This window comes from Chenopodium album, chromosome 15 (genome assembly GCF_948465745.1).
Source record: "Chenopodium album chromosome 15, dcCheAlbu1.1, whole genome shotgun sequence".
Lineage (NCBI taxonomy): Eukaryota > Viridiplantae > Streptophyta > Magnoliopsida > Caryophyllales > Amaranthaceae > Chenopodium > Chenopodium album.
Genome location: NC_137848.1, coordinates 4,307,286 through 4,330,230, shown reverse-complemented (window position 1 = coordinate 4,330,230; position 22,945 = coordinate 4,307,286). Strand labels below are relative to the sequence as shown.

Below are 22,945 nucleotides of genomic sequence, written 5' to 3'. Positions count from 1 at the left end.
GGGAGGTCTCGGGTTTGAGCCTCGCCGTATGCAGAAACTCTTGTCGGGAGACTCGTCCACCATAAGCTAAGTGTGCTACTCGAGTCAAAACCGGATGTAGTCGGAGTTAAGATCCGGTAAACCGGGTGGGCATCCTAAAAATAAAAAAATGTATTAGTTTGATTTATAACATCGGTTGTTAATTCCTAAGTGTTTGCTACTAATTATCATCAGTTTCTATTCTTAACACATTCAGTTTCTGATATATCTCATTTTTCTTTTAAAAAATATATGTAGGCCCTAAATGACTAAATTTTCGGCAGAGTCAAAGGATTTGTGGTGTGGAGTATCTGGACATCTGTCATTCTTCTTTCCTAGTACTACATTTTTACTATTAAATTTTTAGGTATGGCCTGAAAATTTCGATTTTAGTCGGTGGCTTATTGTCAGACTTCTGATTTTCTAGGTCTAATGAGATCCATTATTTCCTTTTTCTTCCCAAAGTGCTTTTAATTACAAATATACAGTTACATTTATTTTGACCTGCCTAAACTCTGGCATGACTTAACCAGGGTTTTATATCTCGGATGCAATCGCGATCAATGTTGTAAGCCCAAAGATTCGTTACATTGCGCAACCGAATCTATTACTTTGGATGGAGCTTTACGCAAGTGTTGTCATACTCAGATCTCTTTTTGTTTTTTTTTTTTGCATAGGATACCTGCATTTTTTTTCATATTGTTCAGGGCTTGTTTTGTCACATGACATGAGGCTTGTTTGGTAAGGTAATCAAACAAAGAAAAAGAAAAAGATGAAGAATCAATTCTCTTGCTCTGATTTAAGGGCACTTCATAATCTACCAAATGATAGGACACTAAGGTAGAGACAAAGGGATTGTTGAAATTAGCTTAGTTCCATGAAACTTCTTTTTCTCTCTCTTCTGCCAAGCTGCCATGTGCAGTGTGGGCCCAACGTAGTTGATCCAAGATGGGGTCTTTTATTGGATGAGCATAATGATAATTAAAATCCTTTAATTATTACTTTTTCCTACCAAAATAATTGCTCTTCCATATTAGATTCTCGTTCGAGCAAGTTTAGCTTCAAGTTTTAATATTTGAATGTGATATTATTTTTGGTGGTCCCCATTAAAAATAATGTTATCAAATTCTTGTTAAAAGCTCACTAAGACTTGTAGAAATTTATCACTTTAGCCCTAAAACTCAAATATATGATATATTATATGTAGAAAAGTGTAAAAAAGAAAAAAAAAAAAAAAAGATAATAAAAATAAAAGTGAGGTGGATCCCAATCTCAAATCTTAATTTGAGTCTTGGAATTTCAAGACTCAATTTGAGATTTGCTTGAAATTTAAGAAAAAAAATGGGAAAAGTGTTAAGACTCAAAATGATGATGTCACCTCTAGTCGACTTAGGGCTAAACTTGCTCCTATGTCGGACAAAATTTTAACAGTTTCCGCTAGATTTATAATACAAGTAGTATTATTAATTTATCATCATATTTATATCATATTGCAATTAGTGTGGATCTGCCGCATTTGTTGACCCTTGACATGTATTTCACTTAGTTTCTTTTTTTTTTTTTTTTTTCATACTTATTTTTACTGGTGGTACATTGAATTCCCTGTTATTTGATATGTTAAACTTCTTCGCCTAAAAATGTTTGTATGTGATTTTGTGCTGTGCGGAATTTCACTAAGGAGAAAATGAAGCTGGAGATTTTTATCAGACTAAATTTATTCAAATGTTCGTAATTTCGTATACGTAGTATAATACTTTTTTGGGATATCTCAAATTTGAAATGGGAAATGGTAAATTTTTGTTAGTCCTTATCCTTTAATAGATTAGTACTCCACAATCAATTTTTAATGAAAGGAAAATGTCTGATGATAAAGGGAGAAAATTTAGATCTGCCTCTTGCCCCCTCCCTTTTAATAAACAAGATGAAGCCAGAAACCGAGGAAGAACTAATACAGTTTTGGTATGCATTTATAAATGCATAACAAATATAAAAATATTAAAAAGTACATGAAAGAGAGAAAAAGGAGAGAGATAGATTAGTGGGATCACTCAATAAAAGCTTATATAATACCATTGTCTATTTAGTGATATTATTCCTACACGTAATTAGTATCACTGAATGCATATATAGTACTAATATATACATATATTGTACCACTAAATGTTCAATGGTAATATTTGATCATCCAATGGTAGTATTAATCACCCAATGGTCCTACTCTTAATTCAGAATATGTATATACATGTAATTACACTTTTATCCCTTATCTGCATTTCTCTATATATAACGAAACTCCATTAGGACAAGCTCCTAGAAACCTTTGTAAATGGGATTTCAGTTCTGCTATTCTCTGAATGTGCAGGTAATATTTAAATTATAGTACTTCTTTGGAATAGTATTCCAGTATTTTTCATGCCACTTTTCACTTTAAAAATAAATAATGTTGATGAATGACACAACTACCCTTGGCCCCTTAACAATTTTTTCCTCGTGATCTAATAGAGAGTCATATTAGTGGGACCAACTATATTTCATTTTCTTTTACTCTCACAGTTTACTGTCATTTTCATAGTTGGACCCTTTATGTACTATCTACAGGCATTAGAGAATCTTTAAAACTATCCTTATTCTGTTTTTGGAATAAAGTTTCTGCAAGAAAATGCCTGTACAATGTAAATTACAATGTACTGTATCTGTTTTTCTCGTTTTATATATTGCTTATATTTCTAGTTGTAACTCCCTTCATTTCTTGTTGGTGTTTTGTCTCTGAATTTTAGCTCTTTCTTGGTAGATAAAAAAATGTGCACCCCATACTTCCCTCTTAGTTGGGAGAGCACAGGAGACCAATGGTGGTATGCAACCCCCATTGATTGGGCAGCAGCCAATGGCCTTTGTGACTTAGTTAAAGAACTCCTCCGCATTGACCCTAACCTTCTCATCAAGCTAACCTCCCTCCGCCGAACACGCCGCCTTGAGACTGTCTGGGAGGACAGCCTCGATGCAGAAGCCAGCCCACATGATGAGGTTGCCCATTGTAGGGCTCGTGTGGCCCGGGCTCTCCTCATGGATTGTGAACCCAGTCATGGTGAAGGACTGCAGCGTAACTCTCTGATGAGGGCTGGCTATGGTGGATGGCTCCTCTACACCGCAGCGTCAGCAGGAGATATGGAGTTTGTTAAGGACTTGCTTGAGAGAGATCCGCTTCTTGTTGTTGGAGAAGGCGAATATGGTGTCACTGATATTCTCTACGCTGCTGCTCGGAGCAAGAATTCCGAGGTTTTTAGGCTCTTGCTTGAATCTGCTATGAATGTGAATCAAGGTAGTGGCGAATTAGGAGAGGATTTTGTAGGGGAGATGATGAATAGGGCAGTTCATGCTGCTGCTAGAGGAGGGAACTTAGAGATTCTTAAGGAACTTTTGTTGGATTGTTCTGATGTTTCGGGTTATAGAGATGGTCAAGGATCCACCATTTTGCATTCTGCTTCTGGAAGAGGCCAACTTGAGGTGAAAACTTTTTGTTTAATTCTAAAAAATTAGTCTAATTGATCATGATTATTCTCTGTTTTACTAGATTTAGATTTATTGGATTATCTTTGGTTCTTGAATTTGTGAACAATTTTGTTATAGATCTAATAAATTACATGTTGCCTTTTGTTTACTGCATTCCCATTTACAACCACCGCCTAGTATGGATCTCTCCTGTTGTCTTGTACAATCTTACCTTTGTCTAACCTTCTTTAGTACGGAGTAGAACGGTTTTTTCGAAAATCCTCTTAGAGCATTTTTTTAGGAAGTCTCACATCATATTGTATCTTATCCGTGGCATGAAGATTAAGAATTGTGGATAGACAGAGGGGGTGGGGGGGAACCTTAGAGAGAAAAGTACAAGAGTTTACTTGAAAAGGCCAGTGTGAAAATGATTTGGGAAATTCAATAAAGGAAAACGTGGAAAATAGTATGGGTTGGATAAAGTACTATACTGTGGTTATAAAAAAAAAAAAAAAAAAAAAAATATTCCATGGAGCTTTCCTTGTACAATTTTCCCTCCACACCAAAAACAAATACGGAGTATAAAGTATTTTTTATACTTAATAATTGCTGCATTGCTTGTGGTTAATTATCTCGCTGACCTATCATTCTGGGATGCAGGTGGTTAAGGATTTAATAGCAACATATAGTAGTATCATTAGCTCAATTGATAATCAAGGGAATACAGCATTACATACTGCTGCATACAGAGGATACACTGCTGTAGTGAAGATTTTAGTCCTTGAAGCACCCTCATTAACCACATCGAGAAACAATGATGGTAACACATTTCTACACATGGCAGTGGCTGGATTCCGGTCCCCTGGTTTCCATCGAATCGACCAGCAGCTTCAGCTCATCAAATGCCTAGCAAGTAGAGAAATTGTCAGTTTGGAAGACATCATCAATATTAGAAACAAAGAAGGTAGAACTGCAATGCATGTAGCTGTTGCTGAGAACATTCAGTGCAGTGTTGTGGAGCTCCTAATGAGGGTACCTTCAATCGATTTGAATATTCGTGATATTGATGAATTAACCCCTCTTGATCTCCTCAAGCAATGCCCTAATACAGCGTCATCTAATATTCTAATCAAGCAATTTACATCAGCTGGAGGGATTTCTGATTGTCAAGATTATTCTACAAGAAGTGCTCTGGCTAGACAGTTGAGAATTCAGGGCATTGGAACTAGTCCTGGGACTTCTTTCAGATTACCAGATGCCGAGTTATTCCCATATGCAGGAGATGGGAATGACTCTGAGGTTAGTTGTGAACTGCCTAGTAGTAGGTTCAGCTCTTGCTCTAGCGAAGTAGCAAGCCATTTTGGCTTAGAGAGCAACAAGAAAGCTTCAAGATGGCTAAAGTTTCTTCGAAGACCCGACAAAACTGCCATGTGCTCGATTACACCCAACCCACACCACAAATTAGCAAGTACTAAGGTGGAGGAGCACAATGATGTTGGAATGTTTAAGGTGTGCAGAAATGTAGATGAAAGTATAACTCCACTCAGGCAAAAATTCTCAAGGGCAGCTCCAAGCCCTTCTGCCCGGGAGAAATTCACAGCAAGCCTAATGCAAGGAGTGGTGCAAGCAACACCGCCCAGATCTTGTTTATCGTTGGCTCGATATTCTCCTTCAAGCTCAATCACTGAATCATTGACATCTTCCCCTACTGCAGTAGATAAGCTGAGAGGCGACTATGACAGAAAAAGTCCTGGAAGATCCTCATTTTTCAGCGGGCCTTTAAGTGGTGGAAAGCCATTGGTGGGCGAGAAGCATAGAAGGGTAAGCTCTTTCAACAAGAGTTTGATGAATCAGTACTTCTGCTTTGGGGCTCAAGGGTTGGCTGTGGAAGATTCACTTACAGTCAAAAGAACGAACAGCAGTTGCAGAAGGCTTGTCTTCTGAAACACATTAGGGTTAGCTGGTTAGGTGATGTTATGATTTTAGTTAGGGAATTCTTCCTACTTTATACTTTTCCTTTATAATTTTAATAGAGTTGAAAAAGATGAAGTTATCTTTGGAAATCTTTATCTTTCCCTCAATCCAATTTCGTTGATAATGTGGTTAATCAATCATTAATTCATCATAATACTTCAAACACTTTCAATTTTTTTTTTCTTTTTTAAACTTGACATGTTTTGTCACATTTGTCAATTTATAACTTTAATCTTCCACAGCCAACCCTTGTGAACATATGTATGCGAAGAACTTCATTTCTTCAATGAAATCAATACGGAGAATTTAATTGCTTCAATAAAATCAAAACGAGTTTTCAATCTTCTCAATTCTATCATACACCTAAAAAAGTGATAAAACCTAATTAAATGGATGAAATATATTTTTACCAAAGAGATGGACAATTTGTTGGATTTTATTGAAAATTAATGGACTTTATTGGACCTATGAAAACTTTACATGTATATAAAATTGGTCATTTATATCAAACAAACAAGATTTTATCACTAAAATAATGTGAATATACTGTAAATAAAAATTCTAGAGCAAATTCTCTGAACAAAGTTGAAAATTGGAATATAAGATGAAAACGGGTTTTCCATCTTCTCAATTCTATCATGCACCTAAAAAAGTGAATAAAGCTAATTAAATGGATAAAATATATTTTTACCAAAGAGATGGACAATTTGTTGGATTTTATTGAAATTATTGGACTTTATTGGACCTATGAAAACTTTACATGTGTATAAAATTGGTCATTTATATCAAACAAACAAGATTTTTATTACTAAAATAATATGAATATACTATAATTAAAAATTTTAGAGCAAATTCTTCAGGAAAAAAATAATTCTAGGGCAAAATTTTGCTGAAGGGGGGTAGAGTAGCTACTTTGAAAATGAAACCATAAAAACAAGTCACATACTAGTATCGTATACTCCCTCCGTCCCATAATATAGTTCCTGATTTCCTATTTTGGAAATCCAAAATATTATTCTTATTTCTATTTCTGGATGGTATGTAAAGACTATTATACCCTCACTTTTTTAAATTTATTCATTGTATTTCCTCATTTACTCTTGAATTTTGCACATGTACTTTTTTCCACTTTCTCTCTCTAACTTTTGTCTATAATTGTACTTTTCACTTTTATTAATGTACCTTATCCACTTTTCACTTTTATTAATGTACTTTATCCACTTTCTCCTCCTATTTCTTTATCTATCTATCTATATATATTATACTAAAAGACAAGCGCCTCAATGTGAGACTCACAAATGTCTCTTTATGATTCGTTGTCTTTTTTTAATTTTTTTTTAATTTTTTATTATACATTTATGTTTCCATATATATATATATATATATATATATATATATATATATATATATATATATATATATATATATATATATATATATATATATAAATATTCTAAATATATTATCTATCTATATCTATATGTATTATACTAAAAGACAATCGCCTCAATGTGAAACAGACAAATGTCTTTTTATGATTCGCTGTATTTTATTTTTTTAATTTTATTATAGAAAGTTTTCATATAAAAAAATATTCTATATATCTTATTCTAAATAACTACATAAAGTATTATAGAAAAGTATAGCAATATTATTTCTCAAATAAAAAGAAAGTATTAGGATTATATTTTGGGAAGTTGTCTTTGTCGCTAGCATACTAGCATACATAATAATTAAAGATTCCGTACAATTTTTTAATTTTTTTTTTATTTTTATTTTTATTAACATAGATTTCTAATGAAATTTATATAAAGAATATTCTCATTTCTATAACCATTAAATTTTCATATTTCCTTACTAATGTAATGCTAATATTCAAAATTTAAATAATTACAGTATAAGAATACATGTCCGTAAAAAAATATATTACATACATGATAGAGTAGTTGATGAAATTTGCATTGTCTTTTATTTTTAAAAATTTTAATAAATATCTTTCATTCATATAAAAATTAACCAATATCCATATCTATATATTTGTGTTGTATATTCTATCAGTTGTTGATTGGTTATATGGATATTTTTTAATTGTTTTTGACACAATGTCTTGCTTAGGAAAATGTATGTAGTGGTGGGTCAAATATACATAAGGTTATTATTGTGTCTAAATATTTGGTGAATACGACGGGTAAAGCAAATATTCGATTGTATAGCTGCTGAAGTGAATGGTATGGTAAGAAAATTTTAGTTTTAATCTACGGGAGGTAGGAAATGATTTAGGGCCTATTCACTTCAGCTTAATTTCAGTTCAGTTCAGCTTTTATTAGTTCAGTTCCAATCCGTTCAATTCAGCTCCTAATTTTTCTCTCATAAAATATTCATTTTAGCTCTATTCAGTTCAGTTCAGCTCCAATCAGTTCAGTTTAGTTTAGTTCAGCTCAACTCAATTCAGCTCAGCTCAGTTCAGTAAATGTGAACATGCCCTTAGTCTATTTCTCTTACATAGTTATGTGGAATATAATTCATTTATTTTTAAATTAAAAGAATAACACTATAATAAAAAAGGGAATAAAATAAATTAATTAAATACAAATGACATAATTAACTTGTTAGTGAAAATGAGTCCTTTATTACTAATTGAATTATGTTAGGGTTTTTTTTTTTTTAATCCCACACTCTCATAGTTGGGAGATGCAAACCTTACTGCTAAACCATGCTTTATTTGGTTTGTCATTTGGGCATCGTGGGTTGAATAGCTACCCAACTACAAGTCTATAAGGGCCTGTTCCGATTTACTGAATTGATTGGGGCTAAACTGAATTGTTTATGAGAGAAGAAAATTAAAAATTGAACTGAACTGAACTGAAATTAAGCTGAACAGAACAAGTCTTAAGTCTCTACTCTTTAATATCGTATTGTTCTTGTTAAAAAAAGAATAAAAAAAAAGTATTGTTAAAAATACTTGGTATGAAATAAAAATAAAAGACAAAATTGGCCTCAGCACTCTAAACTATGGCTTGGTTGCACCCAGCACTATGTACTTTGATTAATAGTCAAAACACCACAATTCCACAAACCAATGACTTGGGTGCAAAGCGCACCTTTAGTGAGTTTTCCGGCCACCATTCTCACCGGAGTCGGTGAATTTTTTTTATTTATGTGCTGAAAAGTGTCTCGTAAAGGTTTAGTGGGTCATTTTGATCCTCAAGGATCTAAATTGAGCTCGAAACAAGCAAAAAAAAAAAATAGTGTAAATGACTCAATTCGGCTTAAAAACAATGACACGCAAATCGAGATAGTCTATAACACGCTAAACGAATCATGTACGCTATTTTTTTTGCTTGTTTCGAGCTCAATTTATGTCCTTTAAGAATCAAAATGACCCCCGAAACCTTATTGGACATTTTTCGGCACGCAAATCGAAAAATAAAAATTTAATTCGCCAGCTCCGGTGAGAATGGTAGCCGGAAAACTTACTAAAGGTACGCTTTACACCTAAGTCATTAGTTTGTGGTGTTTTGGCCACTAAGCAAAGTAAAGGGTGCTACGTGCACCTAAGCCATAATTCAGAGTGTTGATGCCAATTTTGCCAAAATAAAATAAATATTACGGAGTAGAATAAAAAGGAATAGACCCGGTTACCCGCTGAAGTTTCCCGCCATTTGCAAAATCTCTCTCTTTTTGTCACTCATTCATTCAACTCCAAAACCCTAAACTTTGCAAACCCTAAATTCCCAAAAATAAATCTAGCAATGGAAGCTGAAATTAAAGCAGAATTCAATAAAAGTGGTTTCAATATCGCCGATGAAGATGCCGTCCTCAACAAATGTAATCAATTTCTCATCGATCCCCCCATTTTTTCTGGGATTTTTTTTTTTTTTTTCATAATTATGCTGATTTTAAAGTTATTTTTCCTTAATTTTTACTATTTGGGTTGCAGGTCTTACATTTTGTACAGAGTACAAGCTTTCCCCTTCAGATCTAGTGTCAAGTTGGGAACTTTACTATCTCAACAGGTCACCCCATTTTAATCTTGTAGTGTTTTAAATTTTAATTTATACTTCGTATTTCTATTGGGATTTAATGGATTCAGTGAATTAATTCTATTGTTGGTTGAGCTCCAAGTTAATGGTTTCGCATTCGGAATGCAAGACTTATAAATTGGCTTAGTGATACTATTAGATAGCTATGATTTCAGCTGATTTGCTTAATGAATATTGATAGCTATAACTTCCTTGGAATAATCATCATTCTTTGAAGTTATCTATATACTTTTTTCGAAAATTTGGTGTGGTCTAGGAGTATTGCCTAAAGAAACTATGGGTTTTTATATTTATGTGAAACTTAGTTATAACAAGTGTGTGGCTCTCCTATTGAATGTAGTCTAAGGACTAAGGAGGACTGCAATTGTGCCCGGTAAATGGATATTCTTGTGGTGTATTGCCAGCAGGAACTTCCTATTATCTTCAAGATATGTTTTTTGTGCATATCTTAAGTATAAAGAGTGTGGAGTCAATGAGTCAAATGTTAAGGAAAGAAAACATAACTTGAAATTGAGATGGCAATCAAGTTAAGATGAGTATTCCCGTAATTTCCAAGGGAAGAGCACAGGAGGGAGGAGAGTAGGAGGAGCTACTGCCTTTTACACTTGTTGAACTCGCAGAGTATTAGTGTTGTCACTGTTGAGGACTTATGGACGTACAGTAGTTATCAATGAATTACTCGACCTTGAGATCAGTGGAAAGGAGCAGTAACAACTTGAGCTCGGATTGATATGTTTGTTCTTTTGATGGATTGAATATTGGACTGCTTCATTGGATTAGGGAGTTAAAGTGAACATAGTAGCTATTTGTACTTTATGCCAAATTTTTTGCAAGCTTGTATGTCGTGTAGCCACATCTAACTAAATTGATGTGTCACAGGCAATTGAATGAGTCCACTGTACAAAATGCTGAAATGGATGGATTTTTGTTGCACCTGCAAAACGAGCAGAAAGAAGCATTTATAAAAGAGGAGCCTGGTTGGCATGCATACTCCTTTCGTGATGTAGATATGTGAGTATCTGGACTATAATGATCTATTTGTACTCTGTACCTAGTTTTGTAAAGTTTATTTTGCTATGCCTTCTCTTGCACAAGCTATGTTGGCATCCCTAGATTTCTGGTGCTGTGACTGCTGTCCATTTGTTTTGATGTACATATAAATCAGATCATGGATCATCTATGTGCTTAATATTGAACAGATTGATGTCTTTTCTAATCGGTATGACTTATTTACAGCCATCAATGGTCACATGAACATATCTTCCAAGTTCACATTAATTATTTGAAAGAGGATAGTACATGTTATAAATACCAGAAATTTTGAAGATATGAATCAAATCATGGGTCACTTAATTTGTTGAACAGATCGATGCCTTTTCTACTCCTTATGACAGTTTACACTTTACAGCCATCAATGGTCACTTGAATATTTCATCCAAATTCATATTATTGTTTAAAAGATTGACTAGCTCAAGTGAACTACTCCATATGTAAACGTAAAGTCTCCCGGATTATAATTTGTCATTTAATCTTTGTAATCTTGTTTCACAAGCATAATATATCTGTCTACGTATGTGATATTGAAGTCAAGTCTTTTGTACAGGATATTGAACGATGAACCAATAGATACGAAAGAAGGTATTTTAGACACTCCAACTGACAAACCCTTGGCTCGATATGAAGAGTTAGGTGACTTAGGGCATGGAACAAATGGAAGCCCTGTTTCATCCAGTAAGCAGTCAAGCATTCTGACACCCTTTGGACAGAGAACCAACAAATTTGTGGTTCAGTACCATACCAAGACTGAGCCTATCACGGAAAAGGGAAACAAAGAAACTGAAGATGAAGATATGGGAGATGAATTTATTCGAAAGGCTCGACCAAAGAATAGGTGCTCTTTAGTGATTCATGGATCCAAGCCAGAACCTGGTTGTAGATTTATGTATGATAAAATTGAAGACAGGGTACTTAATGCTTCTTGTAGTGAAATGTAACATTATAAAACCTAAATACTTTATCAAGCTGAATTCATGTTTATTTGGTGATGCAGTTTATTTATCTTGTGAACCGCATCAAAAAGCATACATCATCATTTCTTGCTTATGGACAATATGAAGAACCTACAGATCCTACAGTAGCCTCTCAGGTATTGTAGTTTTTTAGATAGCTTCATGTATAATACGGTGGCTCCTCTACTTCTTTATCACACAGTCTTCCGAACACCTACTCATCTTATTGGATCATTTATCAGAAAAGCATGTTTGCTGTTGGAATGATCTGTTGTGACGGAGAAGGCCGTCTTAATGAAAAATCAGTCTTATTACAAAGCAGGTACTTTCATATTCTCTTTATTGTCATACTAGTGCTTAAAAATTTTAATGAAATGGTAAAGAGAATTTTGATATGCGACAATTCAAGCATTCAATTTTCTGTGAGTTCATGTAACATTTTGCAGCCTGAGTACAATTTTGAATTCTGACTTTCTCCATATAATTTGGCTGTTTTATCTTTCTGTCAGCATTGAGCATTCAGGAGGAGAACATGTACGCCTTGAATTAGAAAAAGTGAACCAATATTCCATTTTTCCAGGACAGGTATTGATGGAATATGTTATGACGTGTATTCTTAACATGTATTTTTGGATTTTCTGAATTGATGAAAATGTTTTTCAGGTGGTGGGCGTTGTTGGAACCAACCCCAGTGGCCACTGCTTAGTTGCTTCGAAATTAGTGGATGCTATTCCTCTGTTACCCTCCTCTGATATTAATCTTCATCCTGCAAAGAAATTAGCTCTGAATGAAGAGGGTCTTTCCAACTTTCAATCACCTGCACTGGCTGAACTATCAGTGGTAAGAAAATGTTGATTGGGCAATTCCAAGCTTGCAACAGAATACTATTGCTGTCTTTAAAATATCAGACCTTACATATGAAAAATGTGTGCTGCAATTTGTATTGGTATTATTTGCTTCTAGCATCTTGCTTAGTAAAAAAAGAGCATGGAATACCTTTATGATTATAATATATCGTAATACATAGAAAATTTATTATGCCTCAGTTGTGAAGTTCATGAGAAAATGAAGTTATTAACTTATAAGTAATGGTTTACAAGGATAATCAGCCATCATCCCAAGATGTCATAAAATCCATATTTTTTAAATTTAACTGAGTTAAAGCAAGGACTGAGATCATAATTGATATGAACTCAAGCAATGCCTGATATCCCAACTTCCATACATTAATGCTTGCCTGCTTGGTTCTTAGAATTTACATGGGTTTGCTACAACCAAATACATCAAATCACTCTGTTGTGCTGCAAGCACCTTCGATAGTTTGCTTTCCTTAAACCAAATTCTGGTAATTGTTGTGTGAGCATGATCTTAATGAGACCAGCTGAAAATTACCACATCTCTCAATTGAGTAAATTTCAAATGTTGCTAAAGGAACGTGAAGAAAAATGTGAACTATTAGCAGTATGTGGTCACCATTTTGTCAATTTGGACATAAGATGTTATTCCATCTGGTGTATCATGTTCGATTTTCAAGCTTGTTGGACACTTATTCAGCCTTTTGCTTACTATATGGAATTTTATCAGATTGTGGCAGCAGGACCTTTCACCACGACAGACAACTTGTTATTCGAGCCTTTAAAAGAGCTTCTTGCATATGCAACTCGAAAGCAGCCACAGTTGCTTATATTGGTAAGAGCATTAGTTTCCATCAAAAAAATAAAGAGCATTAGTACTTATGTCCTGGTGGTTTCTTTAGAAGTTGAAAAATGTTTGTATGACATTATTTGGCCTATTCATCAGTTGGGACCTTTTGTTGATTCTGAACACCCTGAGATCCAGAAACCAACCTTTAACCGGAGCTTTGATGAAGTATTTCAACATGAAATCATCATAAGGGTATTTTCCTCTGATGCCAGAATTTGTTGTTTCTGCAGCCAGAGGAGCTGAGCAATCATTCATAAGCACTAGTAATCAATGTGAGATCATTTTTTTCTTTTCAGTTGCGAGATCATGTTGAATACATGGGTTCTTCCACTCGTGTGCTTTTGGTGCCATCTATACGAGACGCTAACCATGATCATGTTTTCCCTCAGGTAAATTTCTATTGTACTTTATCACTTCGTATATTCATGATTAGGTGAGTATTAACATTAATATTAATTCCTACATTGGCTTGCAGCCTCCTTTTGACTTGAACCCTGAGATGAAAGACCAGGTAAATAAAGATTCTCAGAACGTGTGCCATGAACTTCCCTTTTAACTCTGACATCAAATAGATCCTGATTTCCTTTTTATTTATTCCAGATTACGTGTCTCGCCAATCCAGGAATATTTGATGCGAATGAGGTTAGTTTTAGTTGTCTGCTGTCTAATATTGCACATTCATTAAGTTTCTTGAAAAGAGTTCACACCTTTTATCCTAAGCTTCATTGTGATGATGAGAAAAGTCTTGTCTTGCACTAATCTTTTTGGTTCTGTATCGCTGACCAAACTGGAGCCATGATGAGAAATGTCTTGTCTTGCATTTATCTTTCGTGTTATTGGTCAATTATCTTTCTATAATATTGAACTAGGGTCCAAGACTTGATATTAATTTATGTAACAAACAATTCTGGATGATGGTTAATCAGTTAATGGTCTGATTTGCAGGTGAAGGTAGGATGCTGTTCTGTAGATGTCATAAAGCATCTGGGTGGAGAAGAGATATCCAAGAATCTGACATCAGGGGCTCGTTTGAGCAAATTGGCCACTCATATTATCAACCAACGCAGGCATGATATGGCCTCTCTTTGCTGGAAGAATTTTTACTTAATTTATTTTGTGTTCTTAAATAGTTGGAATGGATGTTTCATGTTTCCTTATTCATTTTTTTTTTCTATGTATAACAGCTTCTACCCTTTATATCCACCAGCTGAGAGTGTTCCGTTGGACTTCTCTATTGCTCCTGAAGCTTTAGATCTTTCTTCAATCCCACATATGCTCATTCTACCGTCTGATTTGGCTCCTTTTGTAAAGGTAATAATGTAAGAAACAGCTTTTTTCTTGCTTCCATGCCCAAGTTTCATGTGCAAGTGCAGGTTTTTCATTTCTTGCTCATTTTTTGGTTCCTTCGTTACTTGACTGGGAGTAAGATTGGATTTTGGAAGGGTCTTTCAATAGGATACTAGTTCAAACCTCGTGCCCTGCACAGTTTTTACAGTAGTATTTTGTTAATTTATTTATTAGAAAAGTTACATACAAAACATAATCATTGGAAGTAAAAAAACTTAAAAAAAAACATATTCATGTATGTGATATACCATAAGATGTATGTCAATAAATATACGCATGTTGCAAAAAAAAAAGAAAAAAAAAAAACTCATTAATAAGAAGTTTAGTTGCAAACAGTGTGCTTGAAACACCAATGGCTCCTAGCTAGAAAATTAACAAAGAGATATTAGAAGATAACAAAAAATAAAATAAGATGTATTGTGGGAAAATTTTCTTTTTTGAATTTATCTCTTGTAACAAACTTTTTTAGAAGATAACAAAAAAAAAAAAAGTTTGGGCGGGAAAATTTTTACTCGGAGGGTGACACGTGTATTAGGGGATAATGTTAGGGATTACTTTAGTATATAGGTATTGATTCCAAGGGGTATATATCCCCAAATTTCTTGTTTGAGTTCAATGAGTATCAGAATGTAATCAACTCAAAATATTTTTTGTAAAAACACAGGTGCTTTCGCTCAATGAAGAAGTTAAAGAACAGGAGCACGTAAAATGCCTATGTGTAAATCCTGGTAGACTGGCCAAGGGTATAGGAGGTGGTACATTTGTAGAAATTTACTACAATGGAAGTCCAGAGACAGCATACGGTTCAATCATCCGCATATAGATCTCCCAATGTAGAAGTTGAAAACAGAGGTATAACCCCAGTCGATTGGACTGGACACGAAAAATATTGGTACTGGATTTGGACTTGAAATTCGAGTCCAATTCCCAAATTTCAGTCTATGTATATACTGCTACATTTTTATTTATTATTTTGGGTTAGGAATTAGCTTATAAATGTACTTTGTATGGTAGTACTAATGTTTCTTTCTGTACTATCATTTAGAAACAAGAACCTTTAATGGCATGTTTCAATCATAATATGCTTTATAAATTATGAGACAAATACAGTTCCTTAGAACCTTCTGACTTCATTATTGTCTTCCTATATCATTAATGAATTCTTTTAACACCTAGGCTTCTTCTACCTGTAATGTTAAAAAATAAATAAATTAATTAATGATAAACTTTTTTTTTTTTTTTTGTGGTTTTTTTGTTAAAAAAGAAATACATGGGAAGGATAGGGTAGTCTTCTCTCAATAATGTATAAATGTAAACAATGAAAATAATTTGGATTATATAAGTTGCAGAGTTATTCATACTGTACATTAAATAACCAAAGAAAACCTAACGATATTTAATCATCTGTTTACAATATTTACAGATTCATTAATACAACCCAGAAAGTACAATCACACTAGTCAACACTAACCAAATATTGGTAAATTATACACACTTGCTAATAAACTAGAATACACTATAAATAACATTTTGTCAAAAAAAAACAATATACACCACAAATAATACAAGTAGATTATATCATTTATCATTTCAACTTCTCTTTCTTGCACAAACTTTCTTTGTAAAACTCAATCCAATGATTCAAAATCCACAACAAGCTACCCATGATACCAGACACAGTCAACAACATCCAAGAACACCAAACCCATCTTGGCATCACGCTATTCGTCGCGCCACTAGCATACACAAAACCCATCTTGATCACAAACAGAGGTGCAAACACACCTCTAACAGCAGTATAGAATGTGTAAAACCTTGGTGACAAGTAATCATACACTTGTTTCGCTACACGAAAATCGGCCTTTCGTAATCTTGCCAATGACCATACATTCTGCACTGGACTAGTTACCTCAGCAAGAACCAGGATTACCAATATAGCAAAAGCCCCATGATTAGCCACAAACCTGCAAGTTAGAAGACCAAATAGACTAGCCAAATGATGAGCAATAAAAAGCACATTTCTTGGGTTAAAAACAAAGTAATGAATAAGATCCATTATAAAATAACTTGAGCTAAATTCAAGCACTAAATTTTGAAATGGGGTGTTTTTTGATACAAAAATTGTTGATGGGATTTCTTGGTTATTTGTATTTTTAACCAAAAACAACGCAAAAACTGCTAAAATAACTGATGGGGTTCCATGAGATAATGATAAGAAGCAACTACATGCATCATAACGATGCTTTGGACCCCAATTTTGGAAGATTTTGTGTGCAAAAACATAGATTGATGTAAAAAAAAGCAAGAATTGAGGAAGTTTAAGGTCATAACAAGAGGATAATTGAGCTGTAATATCCATGATAATAATGCAAACTAATTAAAAATTAAAGCTTGAATAATTTTACAAGAGAAATAGTTAAGAATAAATTTTTGTAGATGATAAAAAAAATTGATATAATACAATGATTAGATAATGAAAAAATGGACTGCTATGATATATTTTGACTTTTGGGGGTTTAAGTTAGCTTGTTATAATTGGTAAAGGTCGAATTAATATGAAATTAGATGTGACAATGAATTGTAAAATTTTATAAGGGTGCGCATAAAAAGTCAGATTCCTGAGAATCATTTTAGGAAAAAATCAAAGAGTCCTTGGTTGTTTGTCTTCATACTGTGATTGCGTCAAGTAAACACCTTTAGATTTGCAAATTGCAATCACTTTCATTTTGTATTTTAAAAATTTTGTGATGGATTTTTTTTTATTAAGGGGATATTCCTTCCTTGTTTGTCTTCAGCCACATAATTAAGAAAAATATTATCCGAGTCGGAGATGTTCGATTATTGAATGAGATGTTTTACATAACACCAAAGTACAGAGATAGCTACATTTACCTATCAGGCTAATCAAGGTGGATTATCTATCAGGTACCAGCGGAAGGCTAATAGACCGATAAAAAAAAAAAAAAAAAAAAAATAAATAAATAAATAAAATAAAATAAAATTATATGTAATGGTGTTGAGTTGAATTTCGCTATCTATCAAATTTGAATTTCTGCTGGTCTATTAGCAGTCTTCAACTTGTGGATTGGGATGCACTTATCGCACTATTTCCATTAGTTACAAAGATACGTACAGAAATATGACGAGTTTTTTTGCACATCAACTCCTAATCATTCTCAATATCATTTCATCATATTCAAACAATACAGTGCCTTAGTACTCGTTGATGTTGAACTAAATTGTAAAGACTTTATTATACTTGTCTGAAGGTTTAATTACTCGTCATTTTCAAACAATACAGTGAAAAGCTGTCAATTAGTTTTCAACACCAATATCAAATACAGCTATACTATTACTAGCGGGTAAGTGATAACAACTGCAACCAAAAAACAAAAAAATTCACTGAACTTCAATCATGGCCCGTAACACCTGGATTTATTTAATCATCTGATCATCAGGACGAATATGGTCCTGATATCGTTGCAGATTGCAATGGATGAAGTTAATTCAATTCAGGCTAGAGCATTATAAAGTATACGAGCACTAACGAGAGTTCTGAAACGCCTTCTGCCTCGATGCTGGGATCACTAAGCACTTTACATAACCATTCCTCCATCTATTGTTACCACCTGTATGACAGAGAGAAACCCCAAAAATAAAAGAGCAAACTTGGAATTTTAATCAAAGGCTAAAGACAAGGCGCAAATAAAATGCAACTGATACAAAGAAATGTACTTCATACATATTATAGAGCAGGAAGTTATTAGGGGAAACTCTTTAGAAACAAACAGGGAAACATAAGATCCACAAACCTGTCCAGTTATATAACTGGCTGCCGGATCAAGGGCTAAAAACTCCACTAATCCAGCAACTTCTTCTGGTTGACCATACCTCCCTGAACCCACAAACAAGATGTATATAAATCACACAGGGTTTCTTCACAATACTAAATTTAATTTCAATCGTGAATTGATAATTATTTGACGGCAATACTGCAATTAATTCAGGGAAGCCTTCATAACAGCTTTGAATGTTAACAGTATATACTGCAAGACACTAGAGATAAGGGACATGCCAGGCCAGAATATTAATGCAATTTCGCATCCAAATACATGGATCAGCTTAGAGGCATTTATACAGATCAAGAAATTTTCAATAATGGTTGGCACAGTAGTAGTAAAAGTAACATCTTTGAACAAAAAGACACATAGAGGACTTTCAAAAGAAACTTAAGAAGAAGATTATCTAGTTTTGAGAAACTTTGAAAGAAAAAGCCAGCCTAACCTAGTACTTTGTATGAACTAAGAATTTAACAAAGTGTTTCCCACTACATGGAAAGCCAAAATCTATCTTTCCTTTTTTTATTTAAGAAAATTTCAAATTCTTATAGAAAAATTTAGTAAGTTGGAATAGTTGGTTGTTTCTCTTTTTTCAGATCAAGGGGAAAACAAACAGTAACCCTCCACAATCCAGGAAAACACAAAGAGAGCACCCATGTTCATGTCTTGTCATTGTACATCTGAAGAAAAAACTTTTGGAAAGCCGATAGTCTAGAGAGCAAGTCCCCAAGGAGATACTAGGTACATTTTCCAGTAAAGCTTAAAACTCAACATCAAAGTGTGGAATCATTTATCAACCCTTTCCAAACCTTAAAGTTTCTCTATCACAGCTATTCATAAAATCTTGATTCACATTAAGACCCTATATTTCCAGACAAGGATGTGGACTTGAAGTTCCTTGTAGAAAATTTTACGAGTATAAAAAGAGCTAGAAAAGTACAAACCACACCGCTAAAATAGATAAATAAGCTTGTTTCGAAATTGAATGAAGAACATGCTACTAGATTAGCAAGCTCTGCCAACTCCCACCCTTAAAGATACCTTCTGATGGAACTATGAGAGTTCCAATTGACAATTTTACCAGTTTAACCGCAAATGTTTGACATTGTCTCACTGAGTACTGAAGAAAGACAATACATGAAAAATGATGGATAACCTAGTCCTAATGGGCACCTTGTCAAAGATCTTTCCCAAAAATCAATAAGATCATCAATGATCCAATATATCCATATAGCTTACCAGAGTAAAGAATATATATCTCCCCAACCCAAAGTATTTTAAGCTAATTGCAAGTTCTCTCCATAGTCAAAGCAAGGATGTTACGCTTGCTGCTGAACTTGTTGAAGGAAGAGATGAAGGTATATTTTTATGATCAGAAATCAAATTGATCATATCATAAAAAGCACTAGACCAAAATGTAGGATACTTTTTCGGAGAATAAAGATTTCAACTTCCAACAAAAAGAAGCAAGTGTAAGGATCTCATCAAACTTCTCATACCAAGAATAAAGTTTCCATTTTGTACATGCTTCTTAGAACTTTAAAATACTCCCTGTTACCTATCTTGAAATAATATCATAGCAAAGAATAGCATAAAGATGAGACTGGAGATATAAACATTCAAAGACTCGTGCAAAAAGCATGAATCTTAGATTGGTCTCTTCGAATCTTTTGGAGACAAGGTCCTTGCCTTGTTTAATGAAAATTAAATCAGACAAAAAAAGTGTCATCCAACATGGTCGGCAAGAAAAATCTAGAACAGTGGATACGCAAGTTAACGACAGTTTTCTACATAATCATCAGGCAAAGATAAGAGAATGTTTCATGGAAAGTAAAAACAAGATAACATATTACAATGTCAGGCAACAAGAGGGGAAATATTGGGGGGGGGGGGTAAAGAAAATCATGTAGTAAATGTTTTGCAAAATATCACATAGTATATGTTTTGCAATACCTAACGGGATGGCAGCCATGAGTTTTTTCTCAATATCTTCCCCGAGATTTGAAGTCATGTCTGATGCAATGAACCCTGGTGCTATAGCATTAACCTGCAATAACAGAAGTGTCAACAAAAATTTGAGATTTTACTAAACCACTAACTGCCAAAGAAAGTATCAACTAACAGTTTCAAAAACTACTATGAAAAATATACATTGATTCCCCTGCTTGCATATTCCTTTGCGACTGACTTAGTGAGGCCAATTACTCCGGCTTTCGCAGCACTGTAATTGGCCTGTCCTGCATTTCCTATCAGGCCAACGACAGAGGTTATATTGATTATCCTGCCCTGTGAAACAAGCAGTAAACTTTAATCAGGAAACATGCAGAATCCTGATCAGGAAAAGAGGTGAAAGAAGTCAGGTACGTTATGATACCTTCTTCTTTTTCATCATAATTTTTGCTGCAGCCTGCAAAGACACCCAGACATGAATAAATTGAAAGTTTTCAAGCATAGACATGAGAAAAGTCAAAACTCATTAGAGTTACAGGCTACCTGTGTACAGAGAAAAACACCAGTAAGATTCAGATCAATGACATCCTGCCACTGAGATCTCTTCATTCTCATCAGAAGACCATCCCTTGTAATTCCTGAAAGTAACAAATTTGTTAAGAGGAGCAAATATAACTTTAGTGCAAATTTGACCTGGCATATGCAAATGAACATCAGTACCTGCATTGTTTACTAAGATGTCAACAGTTCCCCAAGCATCAGTCGCCTGTATGTACAACATAAAAAACAGTAATTAAGTAATATAGAGTAGATGACTAGATGATTACTCAAAAGGGAAGGAAACAACAGAGGGGGAAGACAGAGAATTGACAAGAGCAAAATATACTCACAGCTTTTATCATGGACTCCACGTCTGATTCTTGGGATACATCACCTCCAAAAGTAATAGCTTGCCCACCACAAGCCTCAATCTAGGAATAGTTTAGGATTCAACTATAAGTTTGTAAGGCATTATAAGACACAATATCATTGACATCATCTGACATCAATAGGCACAGAACCATAACACAGTTAACAAGAAAGCCCTTCAACAACAAGGTTTTTATTGTGGAATTATCAATAGCACAGTACTAGATTCTTCACTTTTTTTTTTTTTTGAAAGATAGATTCTTCACTTTTTTTTTTTTGAAAGATAGATTCTTCACTTTTGATTACCTTTCTTCCATTAAATAGGTTATCTAAGTTTTGAGCATTAAATAACATGGTAATGAACCAACCATAGAAGGGTATCGGAAATGCACATTATATCAGTTAGGAAGCTTGAGGAAACAAGCAGGAGAAATAAGTTAGAGGGAAATGGGAATCACAAAGTCTATATAAATAGAGAAGGAAAGAAAGAGGAGGCATTATAGACCCTTATCTAGCAGTAGAGAGAGTAAATTAACCATAGTGTAAGACACTTGTGAATATAAATCACAAAAAGAACAACTTCTTCCATGAAAGTATGCTGAAAAATCTATAAAACAACTGTACCTCCTTCGCGACTTGTTCAGCTTCCTTAGATGACCTTGCATAATTAACCAGGACCTGTAACACAGAAAAGTATGATGATCATTGAAAGAAAAAAAGAGCAACAGGGCATACATTAAGAAGAATGAAATGCAAGTACCTTGCAACCAGCTTTGCCCAAGGCTAGTGCAGTTGCTTTACCAATACCCCTAGATGCTCCAGTGACAATAGCAACAGGAGCTTCCACATTTTGTACCACTTCAATATTTGGTTGTTTTACTGTGGCAACTTGAGCTCTTACACCTACTAGAGGGATCGATCATATGTTAAATTATACTATAATCATCAACTTATATGTATAACAATTTCAAATCATACGTTTAATTATATGATTATGATCTGTATAACAGTTTCAAATCAAACTAAAATCATGTGTTAGATTATAAACAACACAGAAGAAAGAATCAACCTCAACAGAAAAAACCCAAATCCTAAAAAGAAAAATTAATTTTAAAAAAAGCAACAACAATTGAAGAAACCAATTACCTGAAGAAGTAAAAGAACGGAGTGATCTACATTGATAACCCACACAATTGTTAAGCTGGGAAGATTCCAATTTACGAGAAATGGGGTTGCATTGTCTGAAAAGAGAGATCTTTTGGTCGCAGGGAGAGCTCAATGAATTGAAAACAGCTCCAGAAATGGTGGCCATTTCTTTCTCCAATGCACACAAAGTGTTCGACGAAATTGCTGAAAGAAAATGGGTAGATATTTCAGAAATGTAGTAATAGCAGGGCCTTGGAAGTTCCGAAGAGGTAGTTAAAGTGTGACGATGTTTAATTGTGAATTTTCCCGGGTTTGGTCATGGACTTTTATTATGAGTAGTTGGGCGACCTAGTTTATCCTCTTTGTATTTGTATTTTAATAAGTGTTACACTTATTTTAGCGGCCGTATTTTAATAAATATTATATTTTTATCATTGACTTTTATTAAGCGTGGGCAGGCTGAATTCTTGGCTTATGAAGCAATGAAGTATCGAGAAGAAATACGGACTATTATAAA

General features: G+C 34.0%; 3 protein-coding genes and 1 pseudogene across 3 annotated transcripts; 2 read left to right on the top strand and 2 right to left on the bottom strand.

The window, feature by feature from the left end:
- Positions 1 to 2,311: 2,311 nt before the first annotated feature.
- LOC145581654 (uncharacterized) lies at positions 2,312 to 5,585 on the top strand. The gene is made up of 2 exons (XM_081638675.1): positions 2,312 to 3,522; positions 4,168 to 5,585. Exons 1-2 carry the CDS (start codon positions 2,818 to 2,820, stop codon positions 5,449 to 5,451), a joined length of 1,989 nt encoding a protein of 662 aa, XP_081494801.1. The 5' UTR covers positions 2,312 to 2,817; the 3' UTR covers positions 5,452 to 5,585.
- Positions 5,586 to 9,114: 3,529 nt separating this feature from the next.
- On the top strand, positions 9,115 to 15,630 carry LOC145581653 (uncharacterized). Its single transcript, XM_081638674.1, has 16 exons — positions 9,115 to 9,309; positions 9,422 to 9,497; positions 10,404 to 10,535; positions 11,128 to 11,488; positions 11,575 to 11,670; positions 11,776 to 11,855; positions 12,043 to 12,118; positions 12,197 to 12,373; positions 13,118 to 13,222; positions 13,334 to 13,429; positions 13,534 to 13,626; positions 13,713 to 13,748; positions 13,838 to 13,879; positions 14,183 to 14,304; positions 14,422 to 14,548; positions 15,249 to 15,630. The coding sequence occupies exons 1-16, from the start codon at positions 9,234 to 9,236 to the stop codon at positions 15,405 to 15,407; spliced, it is 1,854 nt and encodes a 617-aa protein (XP_081494800.1). The 5' UTR covers positions 9,115 to 9,233; the 3' UTR covers positions 15,408 to 15,630.
- A 399-nt stretch (positions 15,631 to 16,029) lies between these two features.
- LOC145581652 (TLC domain-containing protein At5g14285 pseudogene) lies at positions 16,030 to 17,194 on the bottom strand (annotated as a pseudogene).
- A 619-nt stretch (positions 17,195 to 17,813) lies between these two features.
- On the bottom strand, positions 17,814 to 22,718 carry LOC145581651 (3-oxoacyl-[acyl-carrier-protein] reductase 4-like). The gene is made up of 11 exons (XM_081638673.1): positions 22,429 to 22,718; positions 22,043 to 22,185; positions 21,907 to 21,960; positions 21,264 to 21,344; positions 21,094 to 21,139; positions 20,917 to 21,011; positions 20,798 to 20,830; positions 20,575 to 20,709; positions 20,377 to 20,470; positions 18,397 to 18,479; positions 17,814 to 18,213 (listed from the first exon to the last, which is right to left on the bottom strand). Exons 1-11 carry the CDS (start codon positions 22,592 to 22,594, stop codon positions 18,181 to 18,183), a joined length of 963 nt encoding a protein of 320 aa, XP_081494799.1. The 5' UTR covers positions 22,595 to 22,718; the 3' UTR covers positions 17,814 to 18,180.
- Between the last annotated feature and the right edge of the window lie 227 nt (positions 22,719 to 22,945).